The 26,344-nt window shown below is 41.9% G+C and overlaps 1 protein-coding gene across 6 annotated transcripts in view; it reads right to left on the reverse strand.

Moving 5' to 3' along the window:
• myocd (myocardin) overlaps positions 1–19,929 on the reverse strand; it is a 149,259-nt gene extending 129,330 nt beyond the window's left edge. For 4 of the 6 annotated variants that reach the window (XM_064950626.1, XM_064950625.1, XM_064950623.1 and 1 more), the window contains exons 1-2: positions 19,671–19,928; positions 9,168–9,578 (exon numbers count right to left, since the gene is read on the reverse strand). In XM_064950626.1, coding sequence (XP_064806698.1) covers positions 9,168–9,210 — 43 coding nt within the window. In that variant the 5' untranslated portion in view covers positions 9,211–9,578; positions 19,671–19,928. Of the gene's footprint in view, positions 1–9,167; positions 9,579–19,670 lie in introns of all 6 variants that reach the window. The other 2 variants (XM_064950622.1, XM_064950621.1) reach the window with 1 other exon arrangement.
• Between the last annotated feature and the right edge of the window lie 6,415 nt (positions 19,930–26,344).

A 26,344-nucleotide genomic window follows, 5' to 3' on the forward strand; every position in this document is an offset into this window, starting at 1 on the left:
CAGTTGTCGGACGTTTATATACACATTAGCCAAATATATTTAAACTCAGTTTTTCACAATTACTGACATTTATTCCTCGTAAAGATTCCCTATTTTAGGTCAGTTAGGATCACCACCTTATTTTAAGAATGTGAAATGAAAGAATAATAGCAGAGAGAATGATTTATTTCAGCTTTTATTTCTTTCATCACATTCCCAGTGGGTCTGTTAGGGCTCTCGTTTGTGGAATGACCAGACCAATGTGCAGCGTGGTAGGCGTACATCAATCTTTTTATTGATGACACCAAAAGCAAAATAACAATGACAAAAATGAAAGCGCACAGTTCTGTAAGGTAAAATAAACTATACAGAAAACAAGATCCCACAAAACCCAAAAGAAAATGACAACGTATATATGATCCCCAATCAGAGACAACGATAGACAGCTGCCTCTGATTGGGAACCATACTCAGCCAAAAACACAAAGAAATAGAAAACATAGATCTTCCCACCAAAGTCACACCCTAACCTAACCAAACATAGAGAATAATAAGGATCTCTAAGGTCAGGGCGTGACAGGGTAAGAAGTTTACATACACTCAATTAGTATTTGGTAGCATTACATTTACATTACATTTAAGTCATTTAGCAGACGCTCTTATCCAGAGCGACTTACAAATTGGTGAATTCACCTTCTGACATCCAGTGGAACAGCCACTTTACAATAGTGCATCTAGATCATTTAAGGGGGGAGAAGGATTACTTTATCCTATCCTAGGTATTCCTTGAAGAGGTGGGGTTTCAGGTGTCTCCGGAAGGTGGTGATTGACTCCGCTGTCCTGGCGTCGTGAGGGAGTTTGTTCCACCATTGGGGGGCCAGAGCAGCGAACAGTTTTGACTGGGCTGAGCGGGAACTGTACTTCCTCAGTGGTAGGGAGGCGAGCAGGCCAGAGGTGGATGAACGCAGTGCCCTTGTTTGGGTGTAGGGCCTGATCAGAGCCTGGAGGTACTGCGGTGCCGTTCCCCTCACAGCTCCGTAGGCAAGCACCATGGTCTTGTAGCGGATGCGAGCTTCAACTGGAAGCCAGTGGAGAGAGCGGAGGAGCGGGGTGACGTGAGAGAACTTGGGAAGGTTGAACACCAGACGGGCTGCGGCGTTCTGGATGAGTTGTAGGGTTTAATGGCACAGGCAGGGAGCCCAGCCAACAGCGAGTTGCAGTAATCCAGACGGGAGATGACAAGTGCCTGGATTAGGACCTGCGCCGCTTCCTGTGTGAGGCAGGGTCGTACTCTGCGGATGTTGTAGAGCATGAACCTACAGGAACGGGCCACCGCCTTGATGTTAGTTGAGAACGACAGGGTGTTGTCCAGGATCACGCCAAGGTTCTTAGCGCTCTGGGAGGAGGACACAATGGAGTTGTCAACCGTGATGGCGAGATCATGGAACGGGCAGTCCTTCCCCGGGAGGAAGAGCAGCTCCGTCTTGCCGAGGTTCAGCTTGAGGTGGTGATCCGTCATCCACACTGATATGTCTGCCAGACATGCAGAGATGCGATTCGCCACCTGGTCATCAGAAGGGGGAAAGGAGAAGATTAATTGTGTGTCGTCTGCATAGCAATGATAGGAGAGACCATGTGAGGTTATGACAGAGCCAAGTGACTTGGTGTATAGCGAGAATAGGAGAGGGCCTAGAACAGAGCCCTGGGGGACACCAGTGGTGAGAGCGCGTGGCGAGGAGACAGATTCTCGCCACGCCACCTGGTAGGAGCGACCTGTCAGGTAGGACGCAATCCAAGCGTGGGCCGCGCCGGAGATGCCCAACTCGGAGAGGGTGGAGAGGAGGATCTGATGGTTCACAGTATCGAAGGCAGCCGATAGGTCTAGAAGGATGAGAGCAGAGGAGAGAGAGTTAGCTTTAGCAGTGCGGAGCGCCTCCGTGATACAGAGAAGAGCAGTCTCAGTTGAATGACTAGTCTTGAAACCTGACTGATTTGGATCAAGAAGGTCATTCTGAGAGAGATAGCGGGAGAGCTGGCCAAGGACGGCACGTTCAAGAGTTTTGGAGAGAAAAGAAAGAAGGGATACTGGTCTGTAGTTGTTGACATCGGAGGGATCGAGTGTAGGTTTTTTCAGAAGGGGCGCAACTCTCGCTGTCTTGAAGACGGAAGGGACGTAGCCAGCGAGTTGATTGCATTGCCTTATAATAGTTTAACTTGGGTCTAACATTTTGGGTAGCATTCCACAAGCTTCACACAATAAGTTGGGTGAATTTTGGCCCATTCCCCTGACAGAGCTGGTGTAACTGAGTCAGGTTTGTAGGCCTCCTTGCTCGCAACCGCTTTTTCAGTTCTGCCCACACATTTTCTATGGGATTGAGGTCGGGGCTTTGTGATGGCCACTCCAATACCTTGATTTTGTTGTCCTTAAGCCATTTTATCACAACTTTGGAAGTATGCTTGGGGTCATTGTCCATTTGGAAGACCAAGCTTTAACTTCCTGACTGATGTTGTTGCTTCAATATATCCACATAATTTTCCCTGCCTCATGATGCCATCTCTTTTGTGAAGTCCATCCTGCAGCAAAGCACCCCCACAACATGATGCAGCCACCCCCGTGCTTCACGGTTGGGATGGAGTTCCTTGGTTTGCAAGCCTCCCCCTTTTTCCTCCAAACATAACGATGGTCATTATGGCCAAACAGTTCAATTTTTGTTTCATCAGACCAGAGGACATTTCTCCAAAAAGTACAATCTTTGTCCCCATGTGCAGTTGCAACCCGTAGTCAGGCTTTTTCTATGGCAGTTTTGGAGCAGTGGCTTCTTCCTTGCTGAGCGGCCTTTCAGGTTATGTCGATATAGGACTCGTTTTACTGTGGATATAGATACTTTTGTACCGGTTCCCTCCAGCATCTTCACAAGGTCCTTTGCTGTTGTCCTTTGCTGTTGTTCTGGGAATGATATGCACCAAAGTACGTTCATCTCTAGGAGAAAGAATGCGTCTCCTTCCTGAGTGACGGCTGCATGGTTACATGGTGTTTATACTTGCGTACTATTGTTTGTACAGATGAACGTGGTACCTACCTTCATGCATTTGGAAATTGCTCCCAAGGACGAACAAGTCTTGTGGAGGTCTACAAAAACAGATTCTGAGGTCTTGGCTGATTTCTTTTGATTTTCCCATGATGTCAAGCAAAGAGGCACTGAGTTTGAAGGTAGGCCTTGAAATACATCCACAGGTACACCTCAATTGACTCAAAGTATGTCAATTAGCCTATCAGAAGCTTCTAAAGCCATGACATAATTTTCAGGAATTGTCCAAGCTGTTTAAAGGCACAGTCAACTTAGTGCATGTAAACTTCTGTCCCACTGAAATAATCTGTCTGTCAACAATTGTTGGAAAAATGACTTGTGTCCTGCACAAAGTAGATGTCCTAACTGACTTGCCAAAACTATAGTTTGTTAACAAGACATTTGTGGAGTGGCTGAAAAATGAGTTTTAATGACTCCAACCTAAGTGGATGTAACAACTGACTTCAACTGTACAGTACCAGTCAAAAGTTTGGACACACTTACTCATTCAAGGGTTTTTAGTGAAGGCATCAAAACTATGAAATAAAACATATGTAATCCTGTAATAACCAAAAAAGTGTTAAACAAATCAAAATATATTTTATATTTGAGATCCTTTAAAGTAGCCACCCTTTGCCTTGATGACAAGTTTGCACACTCTTGGCATTCTCTCAACCAGCTTCATGAGGGAGCAATAAATATAGCCACTTAAAATATGTTAATGAGCCAGCGATTCTTTCTCCTCCCACAATATTTCACCAAAATGCGCCATCATTTACAATATGTTGCAGTAAATACAGTATATAACAAAACAGCAATACAGTACTTTACTGTTAAATTGTATTGGAAATAAAAATCTGCAATTGCAAATAGGGAATATTTAATAAAATATTACATCATTCCAAATGATATTTGATGTTTTTTCACTTACACTTTAGACCTTAATAAAGGCGTCTAAACAGACAATGACTACAGGGCAAAACAGATCAAAGAACATGGCTAACCATTCAACCATTAAAGGTTTGAGACTTGCTACCACTCTGATCTGTCCCCTATATAAATGTCATTGCTTGGGAATTAATACCACATATCACTTAAATTGGTACAGCAATCTAACTAACTGATGCAACAAATATAGCTTCTTACAAGATATGCCTCAAAATATGTTAATGAATGAGAAACAAGAATACCATGTACCCAATAGTGTTCAAAAGGTTTTTGGTGCTTCAAAAATACGGAATGGTACTGTGTTCTGAATGACAGTAAATTACTGGTAGCAATTGGCCAGTTTGTTACTGTAGAGCTGGGATCATCAACTAGATTCAGCCGCAGGCCAATTCTTTCTTGAGCGGATGGTTGGGGGTCCGGAACATAATTAAACGTAATTTGTAGATGTGAAATTGTCCGCGAGATGCTCAAACAGATATAATATTTGACTAAAACGTAATAATGCTTACATTTGTATACAATCACGTCTCTTAATTATGCGTGGGAATACTTGGAGCTGGTTTTGTGGGCCAAATTCAGTTGGGGAACCCTCTTGTAGAGTTTCAGGACAAGGTTTGTAGAATTCCTAAAATACAGTATATTACCGTATTCTGCGGGGGTATAGCATTCTCACTAACAGGTGCAACAAATATAGCTTCTTATAAGGCGCACCTTAAAATAGGTTAATGAGACAGAGACTCTTTCCCCTCCCACAACATTTTCCCATAATGCATCATAACATACTGTAAAACACATTTACGGTATTTTACTGTGCATCCTATGGCAATCTACTGTATTCAGTTGATACAGTATCATACTGTCGATTAATACAGCAAGTTACTGATGAAATTACAAAAACGGCTAACTGTATTATTAAAAAAAAGACAACTGGGAGACTTCAATCTATATGAGATCGTTCGATGTGAGACAGCTAAAGATATTGACATTTAAAGAGGAAATCTGCACCAGGGGGCAACAGCAGCACTGTCCTCCACATGGCCGTTGTTATTGTTGTTGTTTTGTTGACATGCACAGGCGGGGTGCATCACGCATCCAGGTAAAAATGGTTTTGCTATGCTCCTGTTCTATCGCGCGTGCAATGAAGCCAGAGGGAGGAAAAACTGTGTTTGTTGTTTGCAGTAACTTCTTTGTTGTTGTAATAGCGCAAACGGACGCGGCAGTTTCACCATTAAGGATTCCAGCTTTAAGCTGCTGTGATCCATGTAAACCAGTGTTTTAATTACATAACATGGGGCGCTTTGCTACGAGTTCTTGTAAGGGAGCAAAATTGACTTCTGAGCAGAAAAACTGCTTGCCATAAAACTGCCAAGCATTTGTCAAGCAAGCCTTTATTGATCTCTGTCAAGTAATTACACACTAACGCTGAAGTAAATAGCCAAGACACTAGTATTTCCTCCATGTAAACTGTTAGGAGGTTCAACGCTGGAAGGAGTAAACATGGGAAGCCCCCCATTCTGACATTGGAAATTCGTTCACATTCACTAGGCCAGTTGTATTGTTTGTTTACATGGGGCTGGGGTGTCCAACAAACAGATGATCCCCTTTCACCACAACTCGTACAGACAGACCAGATAGACTGTTTGTTTACTTCTATTGAGCGCAAGTCATTGGTGGGGAATGCAGGCTGTTTAGGGCGGGATGCCGTTGATGTTTTCTGTGTGTGGCTGGTACTTAGGCCCCATAGTACTTATGTTCTACACATGTTTGTACTTCCAGGGCCACTGTATGTAAACTTGGTACGAAAACCAATTTAGAAAACATGCAAGGTAAATAAGAAAATCGCAAAATGTTTATGCAAATGTGATCAGTAAACTAATGGTGCTTTGTGTCAACAAATATTGATTGAAAACATCTGTGTGATGTGTGAGCTCACTGCATTCTTACAGAGGGAGAATGTTGCATTACAACACTCGTCCAATCAGTCAGAATCCATAACCTACTGCCAAAGTGGAGAAAAAATAAAACAAATTTATCAGTTAGATTACAACATATGCCAATTCTGTAGTAGTTCATTACAACAAGCATAATAAAAAATAAAAAATAGTTCTAAAATATCTACCAGAGAATGTTAGAGTAGGTTGTGCGGACAGTGTATGTCTTATCTTCACGTAAACTAACTATCATATTTACAAGTCCGCTATAAACATGGAGTAATGTTGTTTTTAGAGCATTCTTTGATTAAAATATTTACAGCATATCTGATAGTGGTGATGTTGTCCATTTAACTGGGACCAGATGTTTAGGTACATTCCTCGGCCAATGATTTTAGAACACCCGGGCAGAACACTCACAACTCACACCTACAACTATGGGTGCGTCAGACTGAAAAAAAAACTACATTCAAAGGACAGTGCACATTAATCAACATTTCAGGTTCAACCTCAATGTAAACGTGCCGGAGTTAGCAACAAGGCTCATTTTCATCTGTAGATATCACATCCCTCTACTCAATCTTACATTGTGACATATTTTTAGACAAGAGCTATTTAATCATAACGCCAAGTATGCTTTTAGTCACCAGTTCAAATTGTCTGTTTAATTCTAAGGCATTAGAAAAAGCAAACATTAATTTTTATAAAGGAAACACTGTTTGATCATAGAGATAAAACCATTTCAAATATTAATTCTTAAGAGGTGCCATAAACATTTAACAGCTTAATAGTACCTTGTTGCTAATGCCAGTTGTTCATAAGTGTAACACACAGGTAACTGGCAAAATAAAGGGAACACCAACATAAAGTGTGTTAGGGTATTGAGCCACCACGAGCTGCCAGAGCTTCCAGAACCACTTCAATGCAACCTGGCATAGACTCTACAAGTGTCTGGAACTCTATTGGAGGGATGTGGCACCATTCTTCCAAGAGAAATTCCATAATTTTGGTGTTTTGTTGATGTTGGTGTCACTCCAGAATCTCACATAAGCGTTCAAGTGAGTTGAGATCTGGTGTCTGACTGACAGACACACACATACATGCACACGTACGCACACCCTGTAAACGCCCAATGCTCCTTTGACACCCCTCTTTCAACGTCACTGAGATCTGTTCCTCTCGCCATGGTAGCCAAAGAAAATAATAAGTTGGGTGAATTTTGGCCCATTTCTCCTGACAGAGCTGGTGTAACTGAGTCAGGTTTGTAGGCCTCCTTGTTTGCACGCGTCTCCTTCCTGAGAGGCATGACGGCTTCATTGTCCCCTGGTGTTTATACTTGTGTACTATTGTCTGTGCAGATTAATGTGGTACCATCCGGCGTTTGGAAATTGCTTCCAAGGATGAACCAGACTTGTGGAGGTCTACAATTTCTTTTCTGAGGTCTTGGCTGATTTCTTTCGATTTTCCCATGATGTCAAGCAAAGAGACACTGAGATTGAAGGTAGGCCTTGAAATACATCCACAGGTACACCTCCAATTGACTCAGATGATGGCAATTTGCCTATCAGAAGCTTCTAAAGCCATGACATAATTTTCTGGAATTGTCCAAGCTGTTTAAAGGCACAGTCAACTTAGTGCATGTAAACTTCTGACCCACTGGAATTGTGATACAATGAATTATAAGTAAAATAATCTGTCTGTCAACAATTGTTGGAAAAATGACTTGTGTCAAACACAAAGTAGATGTCCTAACTGACTTGCCAAAACTATAGTGTGTTAACAAGAAATTTGTGGAGTGGTTGAAAAATGAGTTTTAATGGCTCCAACCTAAGTGTATGTACTGTACACTTCTGACATCAACTGTATGTGCTTTACAAAACCAGGTGCATGATCTACTGTAGATGGCCCCATATATCTGGCTTTATGGCCCCTCTCCCTTTCCTGTCTTTTTCTAGGTCTTGATGATCAGTGGCTAGATCTCGATAAGGCCAATAAAGCTGTATTTATTACCACAGTTTCTTTATCAGGTTTTACTCCAGGGACCTTATCAGTGTTTGCCACTTTGTAGTTTAGTGGACGATTTTTACTGATGCTGAACATAACATTATCAGCACTGGTGACAAACAGCTTAGGTGAAACGTGATCACATTGACATGAATGGCAGAATAATTCTAAATCAAATCGGTAAGACGTTTATAGTATTGGGCATTAGAATCACAAAAGACAACCTAAGAGAAGATTTTACACAATATAACCACATGAATCCATCTAGGATTTCTGATTGATATCATTTACATTATAACAGGTATAACTTTAAATAGGGAAGCTGGTAGCCTAGCGGTTAAGAGCATTAGACCAGTAACCGAACGGTCGGCGGTTCATATCCGAGAGCCGACTAGGTCAACGTGCCATTGAGCAAGGCACTTAACCCTAATTATTCCTGTCGCTCTGGATAACAGTGTCTACTAAATGACTATAATGTAATCATGTAAATACAGCTAAAGTCATTATGAAGCAAAATATCATGTCATCATGTCACACCTGACATTAGATCATATGTGCCGTGACTGCTTGGGATTACTATAGTTCAGCCAGAGGTGGTTGATCCACTATCTAAGAAAAAAGTACACATAGACAAGGAGACTCACGGCACAGGTAGAAGCCTTTGATGTCTTCGAAAAACCAGTAGCAAATATTTAGTGCAGGTATCAATGTGTAGGTCAAGAAACCTGGAATTAACCAAGGGAAGGGTAAAATACTCTTAAGCATCTCAGTCCGAATGTGGATTACTTCTCATGAACTCAATCCCTTTAAGCCTTGTCACAAACCCGCCAAAGTCTTAACCAGATTCAGCTGCAACAATCCATAATGACAACTTAAACCATTTTGCGCACAGTAGCAGAATAAACGTATTAAAGTTTGTAAAGGTGTTGCTGAACTTGGCAGGAGCCTATATCTCCACTTCGGGGGCTTTTGAAGCTTATTTCCAATGTTTTATCCCCCCTATCAAAATACCACCTTTTCAATGAATGTCAATGTCCATATTAGGTACTAAACGTCTGCTGTAAATACTGTAATATTAAAAATGTTGATATGAAAAGTGTTAATTACATACCAAATAACTTTGCTGACCTTGCCTAGAGAATTATGAAAGACAAATACAGACACTAGACAATCTTCTTTGGTGTGTATTATGACTGGAAATAAACAGATCATAACCCTAAAACATAATTAAGACATACCTGTAACGTTGCAGCAGCGTCTTGCTCTACCCGGGGTCTCCATCGGAGGACAGCAGGGGCAGGCTCACTGTGTATGGGTGTCTTACCGCCAGACCAGAGTCTGGCTTCAATAGTGTCTCTGATGCTTATTCCTCACTCTCTTTCTCAGATGATTGCAGTCTGTTATTTGTAAAGATATTTGAAGTTGAATTGAGTTTGAAAGCCAAAGGGTTGATTCAGGCTGTAGTCTTCTGGTCGCTCTCTCTGTTTTAGCAAAGACTCCTGGAGTGCAGGGGCTCCATTCATGGGGAAGTCTCCCTCTGCCTGAGACGTCCAGTGAGGTTTGTTCTGGACCGGAGCAATGGCAGTCTCATTCACAACTCCTTAGTACAAGAGAGACTTGCACACTTCAGTTGACCTCAGAGGTGGTTGCTGCGAGAAGGAGAGTATAAATATTTGAAGCTCTTTGAAACAGACAGTGAATTGTTTCATTGTATCAGTTCCTGTCTTGATCTACACTCAGTAATACAATTTAGCTGTTTTCTATGGCCACAGCACCGTCCTGCTACTGTGAATGTGCATAACATAGGCTAAGTGAACAAGTATACTAAGCAATTTACTTATTACTCTGGATAAGGGGAATACTCCTATGAGAGTTTATATCATGCTAATAAAAACACAAATATTCAACTGCACCCAGCCAACCTGACTAAAGTACTCCTATTTCGTAGGTGACAATATACCTAAGTTCCCTTTGCTACATGTTCTAGAGAAAGAGCAGTTCTATCATGTTGTAAATGTGCTGTATGTACTGCAGGTCCAGTATATGCGGGTGAGATAGTGAATCAAATTGACAGTACCTCACACGATACAGATTAAAACTAAGCACAGATCACTAGTCAAAAGCAGATGTTTTACATTTGGCCCTGCTTCTGCATAACTGAAATACACACTTCCGTGTTAATCATAGTATTTAACCAATGATTACACCGTGATTACACGTCATATGACAAACATGATCACGGGAAAATGTATAGCTTAATCAATCGCCTTAACTTTGAAATCATAATTGGATACACGTGTCAATTATGTCTAAGATCTAATTGACCCGCACATTACACAAAATTGCTAGATTTTGATGTACGCTATGTTGTGTTAAACAAGTTGTGAACTAAAATATTCTATATATAATATTTGTATAATTCTACTAATTGAAGAATTATGACTATTTTCATCTGGATGGGCAGACGTTATTTCTATGCTCCCCATGATATAGCCTATTGCTAGCGAGTTAGCCACCCACTGTACAGTTGTGTGCATTGGATAGAGAGTCAAGAGGAGGAAACATCAACACTTGAGGGTATTAAATGAATGAGTGTCAAAGATCTAATCGACACGTACATTACACAAAATTGCTAGTATGTGATGTACACTACGTAGTGTTAAACAAGTTGTGAACTAAAATATTATATATATTTGATCATATTTGTATATATTGACCCTAAGCATGATGGGATGTTTTAATTGCTTAATTAACTCTGGAATGACACCTGTGTGGAAGCACCTGCTTTCAATATCAAATCTAATTTTATTTGTCACATGTGCCGAATACAACAGGTGTAGGAGCTTACAGTGAAATGCTTACTTACAAGCCCTTAACCAACAATGCAGTTTTAAGAAAATAGCCCAAAAAGTAAGAGATAAAAGTAAAAAATAATTCAAAAGCAGCAGTAAAATAACAATTGCGAGGCTATATACAGGGGGTACCGGTACAGAGTCAATGTGCGGGGCCACCGGTGTCAATGTAATATGTACATGTAGGTAGAGTTATGAAAGTGACTATGCATAGATAATAACAGAGAGTAGCAGCAGCGTAGAAGGGGGGGGGGGGGAGGCAATGCAAATAGTCTGGGTAGCCATTTGATTAGGTGTTCAGGAGTCTTATGGTTTGGGGGTAGAAGCTGTTTAGAAGCCTCTTGGACCTAAACTTGGCCCTCCGGTACCGCTTGCCATGCGGTAGCAGAGGGAACAGTTTATGACAAGGGTGGCTGGAGTCCTTAACATGTAATATACTTTGTATCCCTCATTTACTCAAGTCTTTCCTTTATTTTGGCAGTTACCTGTAGCATTTCCTTAAAACACTTATCTTATTATTTGAAAGAGATATCAAGCCTGAGTTTACTGTCCAATAATTGTCTGCAAGAGTAAAGGACAACATTCACCCAAAAGAGGAACTACCAAAACCATTAGCGCTTGGCTGAACACACTTTCACAATGAGGCCTCTAAAGTGATCGTAATCACACAAATATTAAGAATCTCAATCTTCATATGTGCTTTATTAAACCAGCTGCATGATCTACTGTAGATGGCTCCATCTACATGTATCTGGCTTTATGGCCTCCCTTTTCTGTGTTTTTCTGACAATATCCCTAAGTTCCCTTTGCTCCATGTTCTAGAGAAAGAGCAGTTCTATCATGTTGTAAATGTGCTGTATGTACTGCAGGTCCAGTATATGCGGGTGAGATAGTGAATCAAATTGACAGTACCTCACACGATACAGATTAAAACTAAGCACAGATCACTAATCAAAAGCAGATGTTTTACATTTGGCCCTGCTTCTGCATAACTGAAATACACACTTCCGTGTTAATCATAGTATTTAACCAACAATTACAACGTGATTACACGTCATATGACAAACATGATCTCAGAAAAGATGGTATTAAATGAATGAGAGTGTCTCTGACAGAAGCCAAAGACAGAGTTATCAGAGGTTGATAAAAACGGGCCCGTGCTTCTTTCATTGGAGGCATGGTAACCAGAGGGAAAACAGGCTTCCTCGGGAAAATAGCAACTTTTTGACTGACCAATAGTAACAGCCAAAGCCCTGCCGAGTGACTATGGTCACTGAAATGGATAAATGTAACTGTTATCTACCAGGTACGTTAAGCCTGTTGACAAATGAGTACATAGATGGGATGTAGAGTGAAAATGCAAGGTGTGTTACTACTCATAGCAGGTCACTGTGTGCATAACTTTGCCTGCCAGTCACATTGCTGTTAAAACACACTTCTGTGCATTGTTCAGATCTTAGCTCATCCTCCACTATCAGAGACCTCCTGCAGGTTTGAAAGGAATAGACTGCTACTGTCAGAGTCATTCTGGCAGGGTGGTTCTTGTTTAATAGTTTCTACCCAATAGTCAGCTATGTCTCCAATATGATGATAAACTGTGTGTGACAAGAAAGAGCCCTATGAAACATTAGTGAAGCACTCAGCCTAAGCCCCGAAGACTGAAATGGCATTCACTCCATTTAAATGATCTGTCTGCTAATAAAACTTCTGTGATGTGACTTCTCCTCCGTCCAAAGCTGCTTTTATCTGGGCCAGAGATAGGGAACATTGAAGTTAACAAAGCCATCTCCCGCTCCCAAATATATCCAATATAAAAACGACTCCAGGCCCTAATGGCTTACAGTACCTCTCAGTGATATTCAGCCTAAATCAAGCCTCTCTATGGCCTCTGCTGGATTTCAGAGGGGGAAACGTGAAGCGCAACAATATTGTTACTTCAACTGAGAGGAATTTGTGGGCACTAAATCAAAAACACAAACCCCAGGAGGGGGATTGGGCCACTGGAGACTGTCGAAATCAGACAGAGCTACAAACAGTCATGCACACACACACAAACACCAACCTCTCCACTACAGCTCGGTTGTTACCAGCTGTCATCCGCGAAAGACAGAACCACCACTTGCCAGAGACCCGCCTCAATCTTTACACCCTGCTTTCTGTTTACATACAGAAGCCATGGACCATGGCTTTATCTGAAACACAACACATTGTCATGTCCGCTCATTTCCTCAATGTACCACAGGGCCTCTTCAGTTATCACCCTGGCCAATGCTCATCTGGACCGTTTCCCCCTTTCCTCATCGTCAATGGCAACTCCTGTCAAGTTACAGTAATGTGCATGAACTGCTGTTGAATGGGACTGAATGGACTGAGTGTGTCCAAAAAGCAAGTTACTCTGACAGTCTGAAAGTTATTTTGTGATCAGGGCCCATTGTTGTTATAGACTGAAACATGTTTTGATACATAACAGCCCCATATCAAGGAATCATTGTCACAAGGTCCAACTAGTCAGCTTTTTAAGGCCTACTTCGACAGCCAAGCGTCTCTTCATTGACAACATGTAATCCCGAAACTGGATCTGTATTTGATTACAGAACAATACCCAGAAGGCAGTTTGAACCAGGACACTTTGGAAGCAAAAACAAACAAAAACTGTGTCATTGTTCTAAATCGTGTTTAGCCCATAATAGTAAGTCAACTAATTCTTAAGCTATGAAAATATCTGAATGCGCAGCGTTAGCTCATATTGCATGGTGCAATCACTTTATTAATAGGCAAAAGCAGTTTGTTTGGATATCATATCCCCATGATAATTGAATCCAAATGTTTTGAAAGGAAAGTTTATCCAGGACATGACTGTTAGCTATATTACAGATTAATTGATTTGGTCTATTCAGAGTCAATAAACAGGGGATAAGGGGGGGGGGGGGGTTGGAAATGCCTATAAACACTGACCTTGGTCTCTGTGAACCTAGAGAGGCAAGATATCCTATATATTTCTGACATCACTTTCGTGGGTCATGAGTCAACAAAAGAAAAATGTAATATGTTCTCTATGGCTACAGAACTAGTAATTATTTCCCAAATCGGCATCTTCTGTGTGTGTGTGTATGTGTGTGTGTGTGTGTGTGTGTGTGTGTGTGTGTGTGTGTGTGTGTGTGTGTGTGTGTGTGTGTGTGTGTGTGTGTGTGTGTGTGTGTGTGTGTGTGTTGGTACTTCTATCCTTGTGGGGACCTAAAATCCCCAAAAGATCCCCACAAGGATAGTAGAACTAGGAAAATTCTCCCTCGTGGGGACATTTCCCACATCCCCATAAGGACAAAGGCTATTTTAAGCTTAAGGGTTTGTTTTAGGGTTAGGGTTACAATTAGTGTTCGGGTAAGGGATTAGTGGTTAAGGTTAAGAGTTAGCTTTAGGGTTTGGGTTAGGGTTATAGGTTAACGTTTAGGGAAAATAGGATTTTGAATGGAAATGAATTAGGTCCGCATGAGGATAGTGTATGTGTCCGCGTGTGTGTACATGTGTAATTATCGTTAACATCTAACATATACAATTCACACACTGACAGACAAATAGATTACACATACTAGGCCCACATAACAAAAATGCACAGTGCGACACACAAACATGTATACAATTATACATAAACATACCTATACCATATACAGACTATAAAGTAGGCTTGTGCAAACAAATATACAGACAAAACAAACATCTAGACCTCTCAGTGTCCACTAGCTTCTAGCTCTGTCCTGGTCTGCATGTGGAGAATCAAGCAGCTGCTTTCGATTATCAGTAACCGGATTCACTTGTTTTAATTTAACTCACTACTGTAGCCTTGTTCCATAACACACATCAGAAACATGATTATCCACCAGCTTTATGTCCAATTTCCTTTTCAGTAAGGGCCTAAAGGGGAGAGATGAAAGCCTTCACACCCATTTGCCTACTTTAATAACTCACCACTATAAACCATGCAAACCACACTCACTGCCATCTCATCTCTTTGCATACTGTATATGAAGAGACGTGACTTCAGTCCTCTGTTCGTATCAAACACATCAAACACATTTCCATGTGTTTGATGCCATTGCATTAGCTCCATTCCAGACATTATTATGAGCCATCCTCCCCTCAGCAGACTCCTGTTGTAACCTGACCTGGTTATTTCACCGTCAACTCAGCTAACAATCCAATGTACTCTCTCATATCATCTGTTCTCCATGGATACTTTCAAAGGCATTTTCTACCATAATATTATTACCTCACACTACAACAACACAGGTCAGGCCCTAGGGGAGAATTGAGCCAAAGGGTTAGTTGGGCCACTTCATGTTTCTAGAAAACCATACACAAAATGAATCATGTGACCAAATAAAATAAGTCCTCATTTCATGGAGTCTGTGAAGGAAGAAACAACATGGAAAAAGCAAGTTAGGTGCCCAAAAATTATTTTCACAAAGTAAAAATAATTTATTGTGTTATTGATTAAAACACAGTTTTGCAATGAAGGTCTAGTTTCCATACTCCTCTAAGTTCATTAAATTCTACACAATACCTAGGAAGCTCTTGGTTCTCACCCCCTTCCATAGACTTACATAGTAATTATGACCACTTCCGGAGGATGTCCTCCAACCTATCAGAGCTCTTGCTGTCACGATCGCCGTCATTGTGGAAATGACCGGACCAAGGTGCAGAGTGGTGAGCGTACATTTTTATTTATTATAAATGTCGCCAACAAAACAAGAAACAACAAAAACGAACGTGAAGCTTACTAGGGCTATACAGGCCACTAACAAAGACAACTACTCACAAAATACAAAAGTAAAAAAGGCTGCCTAAGTATGATTCCAAATCAGAGACGACGATAGACAGCAGTCCCTGATTAAGAACAATACCCGGCCAAAACATAGAAACACAGAACAGAGTTTCCCACCCGAGTCACATCCTGACCAACCAAACATAGAGAATAAAAAGACCTCTATGGTCAGGGCGTGACACTTGCAGCATGAACTGACATATTGTCCACCCAATCAAAGGATCACAGAATGAATCTAGTGCATAAAGCATACGCTACAGATAGCTAGCACTGCAGTACATACAATGTGGTGAGAAGTTTACTCAAAGAGAGAGAGAGAGAGACAATAGTTTAACAGTTTTGAACAAATGAATTTCTTTAAAAATGAAGGAGAAACAGATACAGGGATTTTGTTGTATTTGTTTCACTTTCACTTACTTAGCTAGCAAATGCAGCTAGCTAGTTTAGCCTACTCAAACACCCGGCTCAAACAGAGAGTGATGCTATGTTAGGTAGCTGGCTTTGGCTATCCAACACTGGTACTCTTCCAAGCCAAGGTAGGCTTTTGTTTTAATTAACTTACTGTTGACTTTGAAGTTAATATGGTGACAACAATGTAGGCTGTGTGCAGCAGTTAGCGTTCATGATATGAAGGTTTGGAATGGAAACGTTTTTTTCATCTGGTCGGAGAAAGCTGATATCTTGTGCACAACCAAGGGAAAAGGTGAAAGGAGGAGAGGGCATAGATGCGAGAAGGAATACAATGATCGAAGGGATCATGCTGTTTGTATGTGGCAGCTATGAATGTGAACTGTGTTTGCATGTGATCAGGGGTGTATTCATTCTGCCGATTCAGTAGAAAAACATTTCTTAAACGGAAGCAAACGGAACGAAACGGGGATAAACAAACCTGAATTTGTCTAATAAAAACTCTTGTTTGCAACTGTTGGACTAATGATTACACCCTAGATCAGCTAGATTAAAGAAAGAGTGTGCAAGGCAGTATTAAATGTGTCAATGCCTGTCAACAAAAAAAGTGCACTTAAGTTGTAAGCTTTCCTCATGATGGGTATAGAGAAAATGAAAGTATCATGTACGAGCCTAAACCTATTGATGTTACATTTAGGTGGGTGAATTGAATATGAATGACAGTCATCCAATATGCTGTAATAGAAATAAAGCCATGCCCATAAAAAATTATAAATCTCCCTCATCTTAAATGGCATCGACCATCACTGTTTTATATATCAGTTGGAGTCTTCAATATGAGGTCCTAAACCTAGCATGAAAGTGTGGAGCTGTGTGGACTAATATAGTCCAAATGTTTGCTAAGGGTAAGTTGAGCCAATGGCAACCATACCAATTACAGTATATTTGATATTTTGGAGTTTTTATGCATAATATAGTATTTTTGCAATGTATGTCATGCATATGAACTCAAGAGAGGGCTGGGCGATATGGTCAAAATATCAGTATTTTATGTTTTGAATAGTAAAAGTTGTACATCTGCTTTATGAGTAAGTAATGCGTGACCCTAGTGGCAACACATACATTCTAAGTGGTTTCAATGGGGTTTTCTCCATTCTGATTGTTCTATACTGTTCAATTCAACATCAACCTAAAATAATTTCCTACATTTCCATCAATGTCTGCATTTTCTGCACTCATTTGAGATCATTTCCACACTGCCAAAATATGGGCAAAAAAACTAGGACTTATTTTGAATCAAATGTTGCAATTGTGATTTGACTTGCGATTTAAATCAAAACACTTGGGTGAGATTGTTGGAATCATGGAAATAGAATGTTTATTCGAATTCTATAGTGGACACTTTGTTGTTTGACAAGACAATGAATGTAAATGCCAGGGAGGAGTTATTGTGACAGGCTTGGAACGAAGTGTTTCCTAGGGGACCTATAATCTTTGGCTACATTAAATGTTTCTTCATGTAGCCAACATATTCATGCATCGCTGAATACTGTTGCACTAACAACATGCTGATTTAGGCCTACACCAGCACTGGTATCAGGCTGTTTTAGCTAGCTATGCTTGCTCTGACTCAATACATTTATTTGCTAGCTTGCTAGCCAGCTAACTAGTGATTAGCATTAGCGGCTAATGCGATGTAGCTAAAACTTGATAAGAAAACACAAACCAGCTGTTTGCAATGTAAGAAAATAACTAATAGTGCAGTTATACACAACTTGTGGACTTATATTAAGAAGCAAAGTGGAAACATCATTGTCACCGACATTGTTGCATGTGCTGAATTGAGCATGCAGACTGAAAACATTGTCTCGTGGTCAAGCAACAACAAATGTGCTCCTTGAGTGACAGGTGGCAGGGCTAGGTCTATGTGGGAAGCGGCGTGGAGCGAGAGAGAACGGAGAGGGATGGCTCAAGTACTGGTGTAAACTTTAAAAATGGGCATTACACACAGAATATCACAACTAACAAACCAAACATTCAAATACTGTTATAGAAGGTAAAGTAATAACCCAAAAACGGTGCATCAATACCGGTATATAGTAAAATATGGTATACCGCCCAGCCCTAACTCAAGATAGTGCATTTTTATTGTTACAGGGCAGACATCATCATGCCCCATGTATACAAACAAAACAAGCAGGGGTCTAGACCCCTTTGAGGTTCTTCCAGCCAAAGAAGTGAGAGAAGGGAAGAAGTCCATTTGAGCAGAAGCAAGGGATGAACAAATTGACTGAATGACACTGAAGAGGTACATTAACAAAAAAGAAAATGAACATGTACCTGTGCGAAAGAGAGGCTATGATAGAGTAGCAGAGGCACGCAAGGTCTTATCTGATGACAAGGAGTCGGACCTTGATAAACATATCAGAAATCTAACGGAACAGTTTACAGAACATCTCACAGAACAGTAGCCTCAAATGCAGAGAACTTGCCTATGAATTGGCACATCGAAACAACCCCCCTGTCCCAAACAACTGGTCAAGAAATGGAAGGGTAAGACACCACTCCAGAATTCTCCATTAAGTGTTTAATTGGGTTGAGATCTGGTGACTGACTCGCTCACACACACACACACGCACACACGCACACACGCACACACGCACACACGCACACACGTACACGCACACACGTACACACGTACACACACACACACACACACACACACACACACACACACACACACACACACACACACACACACACACACACACACACACACACACACACACACACACACACACACACACTTTGAACCCCCTACGCTTTTGAGTCCCCTCTTTCAAAGTCCCTAAGAACTCTTCTTCTAGCCATGGTAGCAAGAATAATGCACAACTGGGCATTTGTATACATGACCCTAAGCATGATGGGATGTTAAATGCCTAATTAACTCAGAAACCACACCTGTGTGGAAGCACCTGCTTTCTATATATGTTATATCCCTCAATTATTCAAGTGTTTCCTTTATTTTGGCAGTTACTTGTCCAGTATACCACACCCCCATTCCATGAATTAAACTTTGACCTACCAGCACCATCACAGAACACCGTCAACCACCCAAGGTGGCTCAATTTACACTGTCCCTTAACTCAAATTATCCTGTAAATGGTGCCAAGAGACCACTTTTTTTGGACAACGTTTTCAAAAATGTCATTTTTACATGACTTCTGATTATTTCCAGGGATACACACCATCCTGAAATATATGTAGATATCTTTGTTAGAAAGAATACCATATTTTCCTTAACCTAATGATGATGAAAGTAAAACAAAAAAGAGTAAGTGTCATCACACCCCACTCTCCCCTCTCCATGGGTCAGACACACTAACATAAAAATCGAATAGTCCTGCGCTTATGATTTGATGTATTTCTAAATTGATGTGTGACGTCAGAATTGCGCACGCTTTTACTGTCATATTTAATATCCTAAAAGTGAAATAAAACGTTACACTAATAACCGAAATCCTAAACTGAGATCCCATTACACTGATAATTTACTGCCAAAACACTGCTCATCACGCGCACAGATAGACGTTTGTTTCATTACGCATTCCATTGAATATTTATTATATAGCAGTAACTTTTGTATAAAAACAAAGAAATACCTGTGGGAACCTGATGGTAAGGGGGTACCTCTTTGTTGCATTCTAGTGGAGCTGTCGGGAGTGAAGCGACTAAGCCAGACTGCCATTTGCACTTAATTCAAAAGTCCATGAAGATGTTTCGAAGCAGTTCAACGGAGTGCTATTCTGAATCCTTGGGACGTCCCTACCCTAGAACCTTAACCCTTACCCTAAACATAACCTTAACCCTTAACCAACCGTAACCATTACCTTAACCATTTTAAATGTCAACTTCAATGGGGGGTATGGACGTCCCAAGGATCCCAGATAGCACGGACAGTTCAACTAAGCGGCGCTCGACGCTCACGGAAACAGCCGTGCCAAATGTCCGAGTCACTCAATCTTCAGACAGCGTTGAAAATAGGTTTGTGGCGGTAGCCAGCAGGGCAATCGTGAGAAATAGAGACGTCATTACTCTGTTTGGTATGTAGGCTTGGAGAGTGACGTCTTCTCTTTTAACATTAGGATGACCAATATGTGATGGAATGCAAAGAAGAAAGTGATGTGATTTGAGAATTAGAAATACCAATGTGAAACCAAACCAATTACTTACATTGATGTGGACGACAGGTGCTACATACAGTATGCATCACTTAAAGAATTTTGTCAAGACATTGCATGTGAGGTAGGCATAGGGTCTATAATGTATTTTTATTCAATTTGAAATATATTTTAATACGTGACATATATTTCTAAATGTATTTGTAATACATAGATGTGTATGGAAAGTTCTTTACATTTCACTTTTTCTTAGGTATGGGCCAAGTCAAAAATAAAGAATAAACGTCCATAATGACATGAAAAAGTATAGACCTATACATAGGCCTGTTTAGTAAGGCTACATTACACATGATAAACATCACCAAATCAATATCTGGTTGAATCATTATTTAGGCATAAATAACACAAGGATAGGCTTAGACTACAACATGTCCTACCCCCTGAAATTAGCTAATTAGCTTTACCTACAACCCATTATAAACCTTGTGCTCTTCAATTTACCTCTGTGTTTGCCTCTCAAACTCTGTCATGTCTAGACGAGATACAGATTTTGTCAAATTCACTTCAGAAGTAGAAAATGTTTGCAGTTTAGCTAACCCTAACCATTTTCCGAACCTAATTATCTTTACCTGCTACGTTAATTATCCTAAGAGGCTGCGTAGGTTATGTTCTCCTAACCTGCTATGAAAAGTCAAATCTGGCAAAAGCTGTATTTCTTCTAGCCAAAACCCTCAAACTCTGACCAGGATTTATTTAAATGTCTTTAGCTTAACCTTGGCGTTTTTATTGTGGGCCTATAACATAATCTCATGTTACCCCAGACATTGACTCGGTACTGGTACCCCCTGTATATAGCCTCGTTATTATTATTTATGACATTTTTTACTTTAGTTTATCTAGTAAATATTTTCATAACTCTATTTCTTGAACTGCGTTGTTGGTTAAGGGCTTGTAAGTAAGCAATCAACCAATCAAATGTATTTATAAAGCTCTTCTTACATCAACTGATGTCACAAAGTCCTGTACAGAAACCCAGCCTAAAACCCAAACAGCATGCAATGCAGGTGTAGTAGCACGGTGGCTAGGAAAAACTCCCTAGAAAGGCCGACACGCATTGTTGTATTAGGCGCAAGTGACAAATACAATTTGATTTCATTTGATTTGTAACTTTTAATCCACAAAACAGAGTAGTGTCACACCCTGATCTGTTTCACCTGTCTTTGTTCTTGTCTCCACTCCACCCTGATCTGTTTCACCCGCCTTTGTGCTTGTCTCCACCCCCCTCTAGGTGTCTTCTCCATTATCCCACGTGTATTTATACCTGTGTTTTTTGTTTGTCTTTTGCCAGTTTGTCTTGTCAAGACGACCAGCGTCGTTTTCCGTGTCTCTGTTTTCTAACCTTCCTGGTTCCGACCTGTTCTGCCTGCCCTGACTCTGAGCCTGCCTGCCTGACCATTCAGCCTGCCCTGACCTCGAGCTTGCCTGCCCCCCTGTACCTTTTGAACTCTGATCTGGTAAAAGAACTTCTGCCTGTCCTCAACCTGCGTATTGCCTGCCCCTTATATTTTAATAAATATCTGTGACTCGATCCATCTGCATCTGGGTCTTGCCCTGTGCCGTTATAGTACGAACTGGCCATGACTGACCCAGCAGACTCAGATCGGTTCCGCAACGCTGACCCCTTGCAGGGAGCCACCATTGTAAAACAAATGGGGAGCTACTTTAGAGCCTTATGGAAGGTCTCCATATGCTGCCGGGACGCCATAACCAGGGTTTCAAGACATTACTAGAGCAATTCTGTGGACTATCTATAAGGCAGCATGCCACAACGGAGACCTCCCGGACACTCAGTAAATCCCCTGTCAGTGATGATTTTGTACAGTCTACCCCTGCTTCCCGAGAACCCGGCTTACCTCCTCCTGAGCGCTATGTTGGAGACCCTGGAACCTGCCACCCGTTTCTTTCCAAGTACTCCCTCATCTTTGAGCTGCAGCCCTATTTGTTCCCTTCCGACCGTTCGAGAATAGCGTATCTTATAAATCTTACGTCTGGTAGGGCGGTCTCCTGGGCTATGAGGGTTTGGGAGCAACAATCTGCCATTTGCCTTCGCTTGAAGGATGTCATGGCGGAGGTATTCGATTCTCCGGCATCCGGGAGAGAGGCAGCGGGAAGCTACTTCGATTATGACAAGAACCCCGTAGTGTGGAAGACTATGCAGTAGACATTTGCACGTTGGCCGGCGAGAGTGCCTGGAACCCGCAGTCTCTGTTTGATACCTTTCTTCATGCACTATCTGAGGAGATTAAAGATGAGCTTGCAGCTCGGGAGTTACCCCTGGACCGCGAATCCCTCATAACCTTAACAATAAGGATCAATGGATGTCTATGGGAGCGAAAGTCACCCGAGTCGCCTTGGGAATCATTGGGAACGAGCGACTCGTTTTCTACTGTGCCTAAGCAACAGGACAGAGCTAGGTTGTCGCCTCAAGAATGATTACAGAGGTTTAACTCCAACAGTTGCCTGTATTGTGGTGCTACAGGGCACAACAAATCCACCTGTCCGGTAAAAGACCAGACTCATCAGCTAGGTAAGAGTACTATAGTGGGCCATACTGGGAGTTTTCTAACTCCCATACCTTGTACTCTCTTCCATGTTATCCTACTGTGGGGTGGCTGGTCTAAATCTCTCCGAGTGCTCATTGACTCTGGAGCTGGTGAGAGTTTTATGGACGATACTCTGGTATTGGACCTGGGTATCTCCACACAACTCCTCTTTATTCCCATGGACACCAGAGCACTGGATGGACGCACCATAGGCAGGGTCACTAATAGTAAAGTTCCCATTAAACTGCGTGTGTCGGGCAATCACAGTGAGTCCATACAGCTTCTTCTTCTTGAATCTCCCCATGTTCCTGTTTTGGGATTCTCATGGCTCCAGAGGAACAAGCCCATTATTGACTGGACCACTGCTTCTATCCTGGGTTGGAGCTTGTTCTGCCACTCACCTTGCCTTAAGGCGGTGCAGCCTGCCCCGGAACGTCCTACTACGGGCTCTGGTAAAGTCTCTGATTTATCTGTCGTTCCTACAGTATACCAGGACCTCCTGGGGGTGCTCAGCAAGGCTCGTGACACCTCCCTCTGCATCGTCCCTAAGATGGCTCCTGAAAAGTGGTGGTGGATTGCCCCCAACTTACATCCAGAGTGCAGCTGCAACGTTTCCTGGGATTTTCTAATTTCTACCGCCGCTTCATTCGGGGCTACAGCACCCCGGGGGCTCTCCTCTCTGCACTCACTTCTCCCAAGGTGCTGTTCACATGGTCTCCAGCTGTTGACAGGATGCTTTTGGACCTCAAACATCTGTTTACTACAGCTCCCATCCCAATCCATCCCGTCAGTTTGTGGTTGAGGTTGACGTTTCTTACATTGGAGTGGGGGCCGTCCTGTCCCAGCGGTCTGCCCAGAACCAAAAGCAGCATCCCTGTCCAATCTCAACCCCGCTGAGAGAAACTACAACGTAGGCAATTGGGAACTTCTGGCAGTCAAGATTGCGTTGGAGGAGTGGGGGCACTGGCTGGAAGGGGCGGAATATCCATTTCTGGTGTGGACCAGTCATATAAATTTAGAATATCTCCGCACCGCCAAGCACCTTAATTCTAGGCAGGCCCGTAGGGTCCTGTTATTCACCAAGTTCAACTTCACCATCTCCTACTCCCAGGGTCCAAGAATGTGAAGCCGGATACTCTCTGTCGCCTGTATAGTTCTACTGCCACACTGTCGGACACTGAGACCATCCTCCCTACCTCATGTCTGGCAGCTACAGTTGTCTGGGGTATCAAGAGCTTGGTTCGCAAGGCACAACGTTCCCAGCCCGGACCCTGCATTCTACACCCTCATTGGGTTGTCGTCCAGCCTGTCCTCCAGGTTTCATGCCCAGTCCAACAGCCAGTCGGAGTGTTCCTCATTCCACCGCTAGCACCCCGGTCAAGCAGGTATGCACCCAGGTAGGATGCCAAGTGGCACCTCTATAGGAGGGGGGTGCTATCACCCTGATCTGTTTCACCTGTCTTTGTGCTTATTTCCACTCCCCTCCATGTGTCACCCATTATCCCCAGTGTATTTATACATGTGTTCTCTGTTTGTCTGTTGTCAAGCCTACCAGCGTGTTTCCATGCTGATGTTTTTCCTAGTCTCAGTTTTCTGGCCTTCCTGGTTCCGACCTGTTCTGCCTGCCCTGACCTCGAGCATGCCTGCCCCCCTGTACCTTTCGGAGTCTGACCTGGTTAATGAACTGCCTGTCTTCGACCTGCCTATTGCCTGCCCCTTGTATTTAAATACATATCAGACTCGAACCATCTGCCTCCTGTGTGTGCATCTAGGTCTCGCCCTGTGCCGTTATAAGTAGGCATAGGCTAGGCCTAGTTAGACTAATTATTGTGGAATGTTCTGTTTTTTAAAGTTGAGCTCAGTGGGCTATTGATATAATCATAGAGTTTTATGGAAACTCATTATAGCAGGTCATGATCACACCTCTCCCTGAAGTATTTGGCCAACAGCAACTGATCTATGAAACATATTGAACCCATCCTTTTCCATACTCCCACTGCCCGCAACTGCAAGGCTCTCCAGAGGGTGGTGCGGTCTGCCAAACACATTACCAGGGGCAAACTACACGCCCTCCAGGTCACCTACAGCACCCGATGTCACAGGAAGGCCAAAAAGATCATCAAGTACATCAACCACCCGAGCCACTGCCTGTTCACCCCGCTATCATCCAGAAGGCGAGGTCAGTACAGGTGCATCAAAGCTGGGACCGAGAGACTGAAATCAGCTTCTATCTCAAGGCCATAACACTGTTAAACAGCGATCACTAACACAGAGGCTGCTGGCTATAGGCATAGACTAGAAGTCACTTGTCACTTTAAGGAATGGAACAATAGTCACTTTAATCATGTTTACATATCTGGCATTACTCATCTCATATGTATATACTGTATTCTATACTATTCTACTGTATCTTTGTCTGTTCTGCTCTGACATCGCTCATCCATATGTATATAGTCTTATTTCATTCCTACTTAGATGTGTGTACTGGGTATATAGTGTGTAATTTGTGAGATATTGCTTGATAGATATTACTGCACTGTCGGAGCTAGAAGCACAAGCAATTCGCTACACCCAAAATAACCTCTGCTTATCACGTGTATATGACCAATACAATTTCATTTGTATGACTGTTGCAGTTTGCTTTCTTAATAACTGACCAGAGAGCAGTTTTGTTGTGTTGGGGAGAGCAATTCCCAAATGTATCCATGTTGGCAGTTAGAAAGAGTAGGATAACAGCCATCTCACCTTACAGTGTGTTTTTCCATGAATGATTACCTGGTGAACTGGTAGTCATGTAAGCATGTCTATGTGTGTGAATGATCTGGGGAGAGAGAGTTTCTGAGCCTTCATGTGCCAGAAGTTAAAGCTTTGAAGCTCATAGTTTGCATGTGTGTTATTGGCTATCCTCAGTCTTGCATAGCATCACCACTATTACCTTGGTTGGTCTTGCGTGGCATTAAAAGGTTTGGACACACCTACTCATTCAAGGGTTTTTCTTTATTTTTACTATATTCTACATTGTATAATAATAGTGAAGACATCAAAACTATGAAATATAACATATGGAATAATTTAGTAACAACAAAAGTCTGGGGCAACAGGTAGCCTAGTGGTTAGTGGCACCAGTAACCGAAAAGTTGCTAGTTTGAATCCCTGAGCTGACAAGGTCAGTCGTTCTGCCCCTGAACAAGGCAGTTAACCCACTGTTCCTAGGCCGTCATTGTAAATAAGAATTTGTTCTTAACTGACTTGCCTAGTTAAATAAAGTTTAAATAAAGGTTAAATTAAAAAAATAAACAAATCTAAATATATTTTATATTTTGAGATTCTTCAAATAGCCACAGCTTTTCAAAGTCTTGGCATTCTCTCAACCAGCTTCAGGAGGTAGTTTCCTGGAATGCATTTCAATTAACAGGTGTGCCTTCAGTTAATTTGTGGAATTTCTTTCCTCCTTAATGCTTTTGAGCCAATCAGTTGTGCTGTGACAAGGTAGGGGTGGTATACAGAAGATAGCCCTATTTGGTAAAAGTCCATATTATGTCAAGAACAGCT

The sequence above is a fragment of the Oncorhynchus masou genome, chromosome 31 (genome assembly GCF_036934945.1).
Source record: "Oncorhynchus masou masou isolate Uvic2021 chromosome 31, UVic_Omas_1.1, whole genome shotgun sequence".
Lineage (NCBI taxonomy): Eukaryota > Metazoa > Chordata > Actinopteri > Salmoniformes > Salmonidae > Oncorhynchus > Oncorhynchus masou.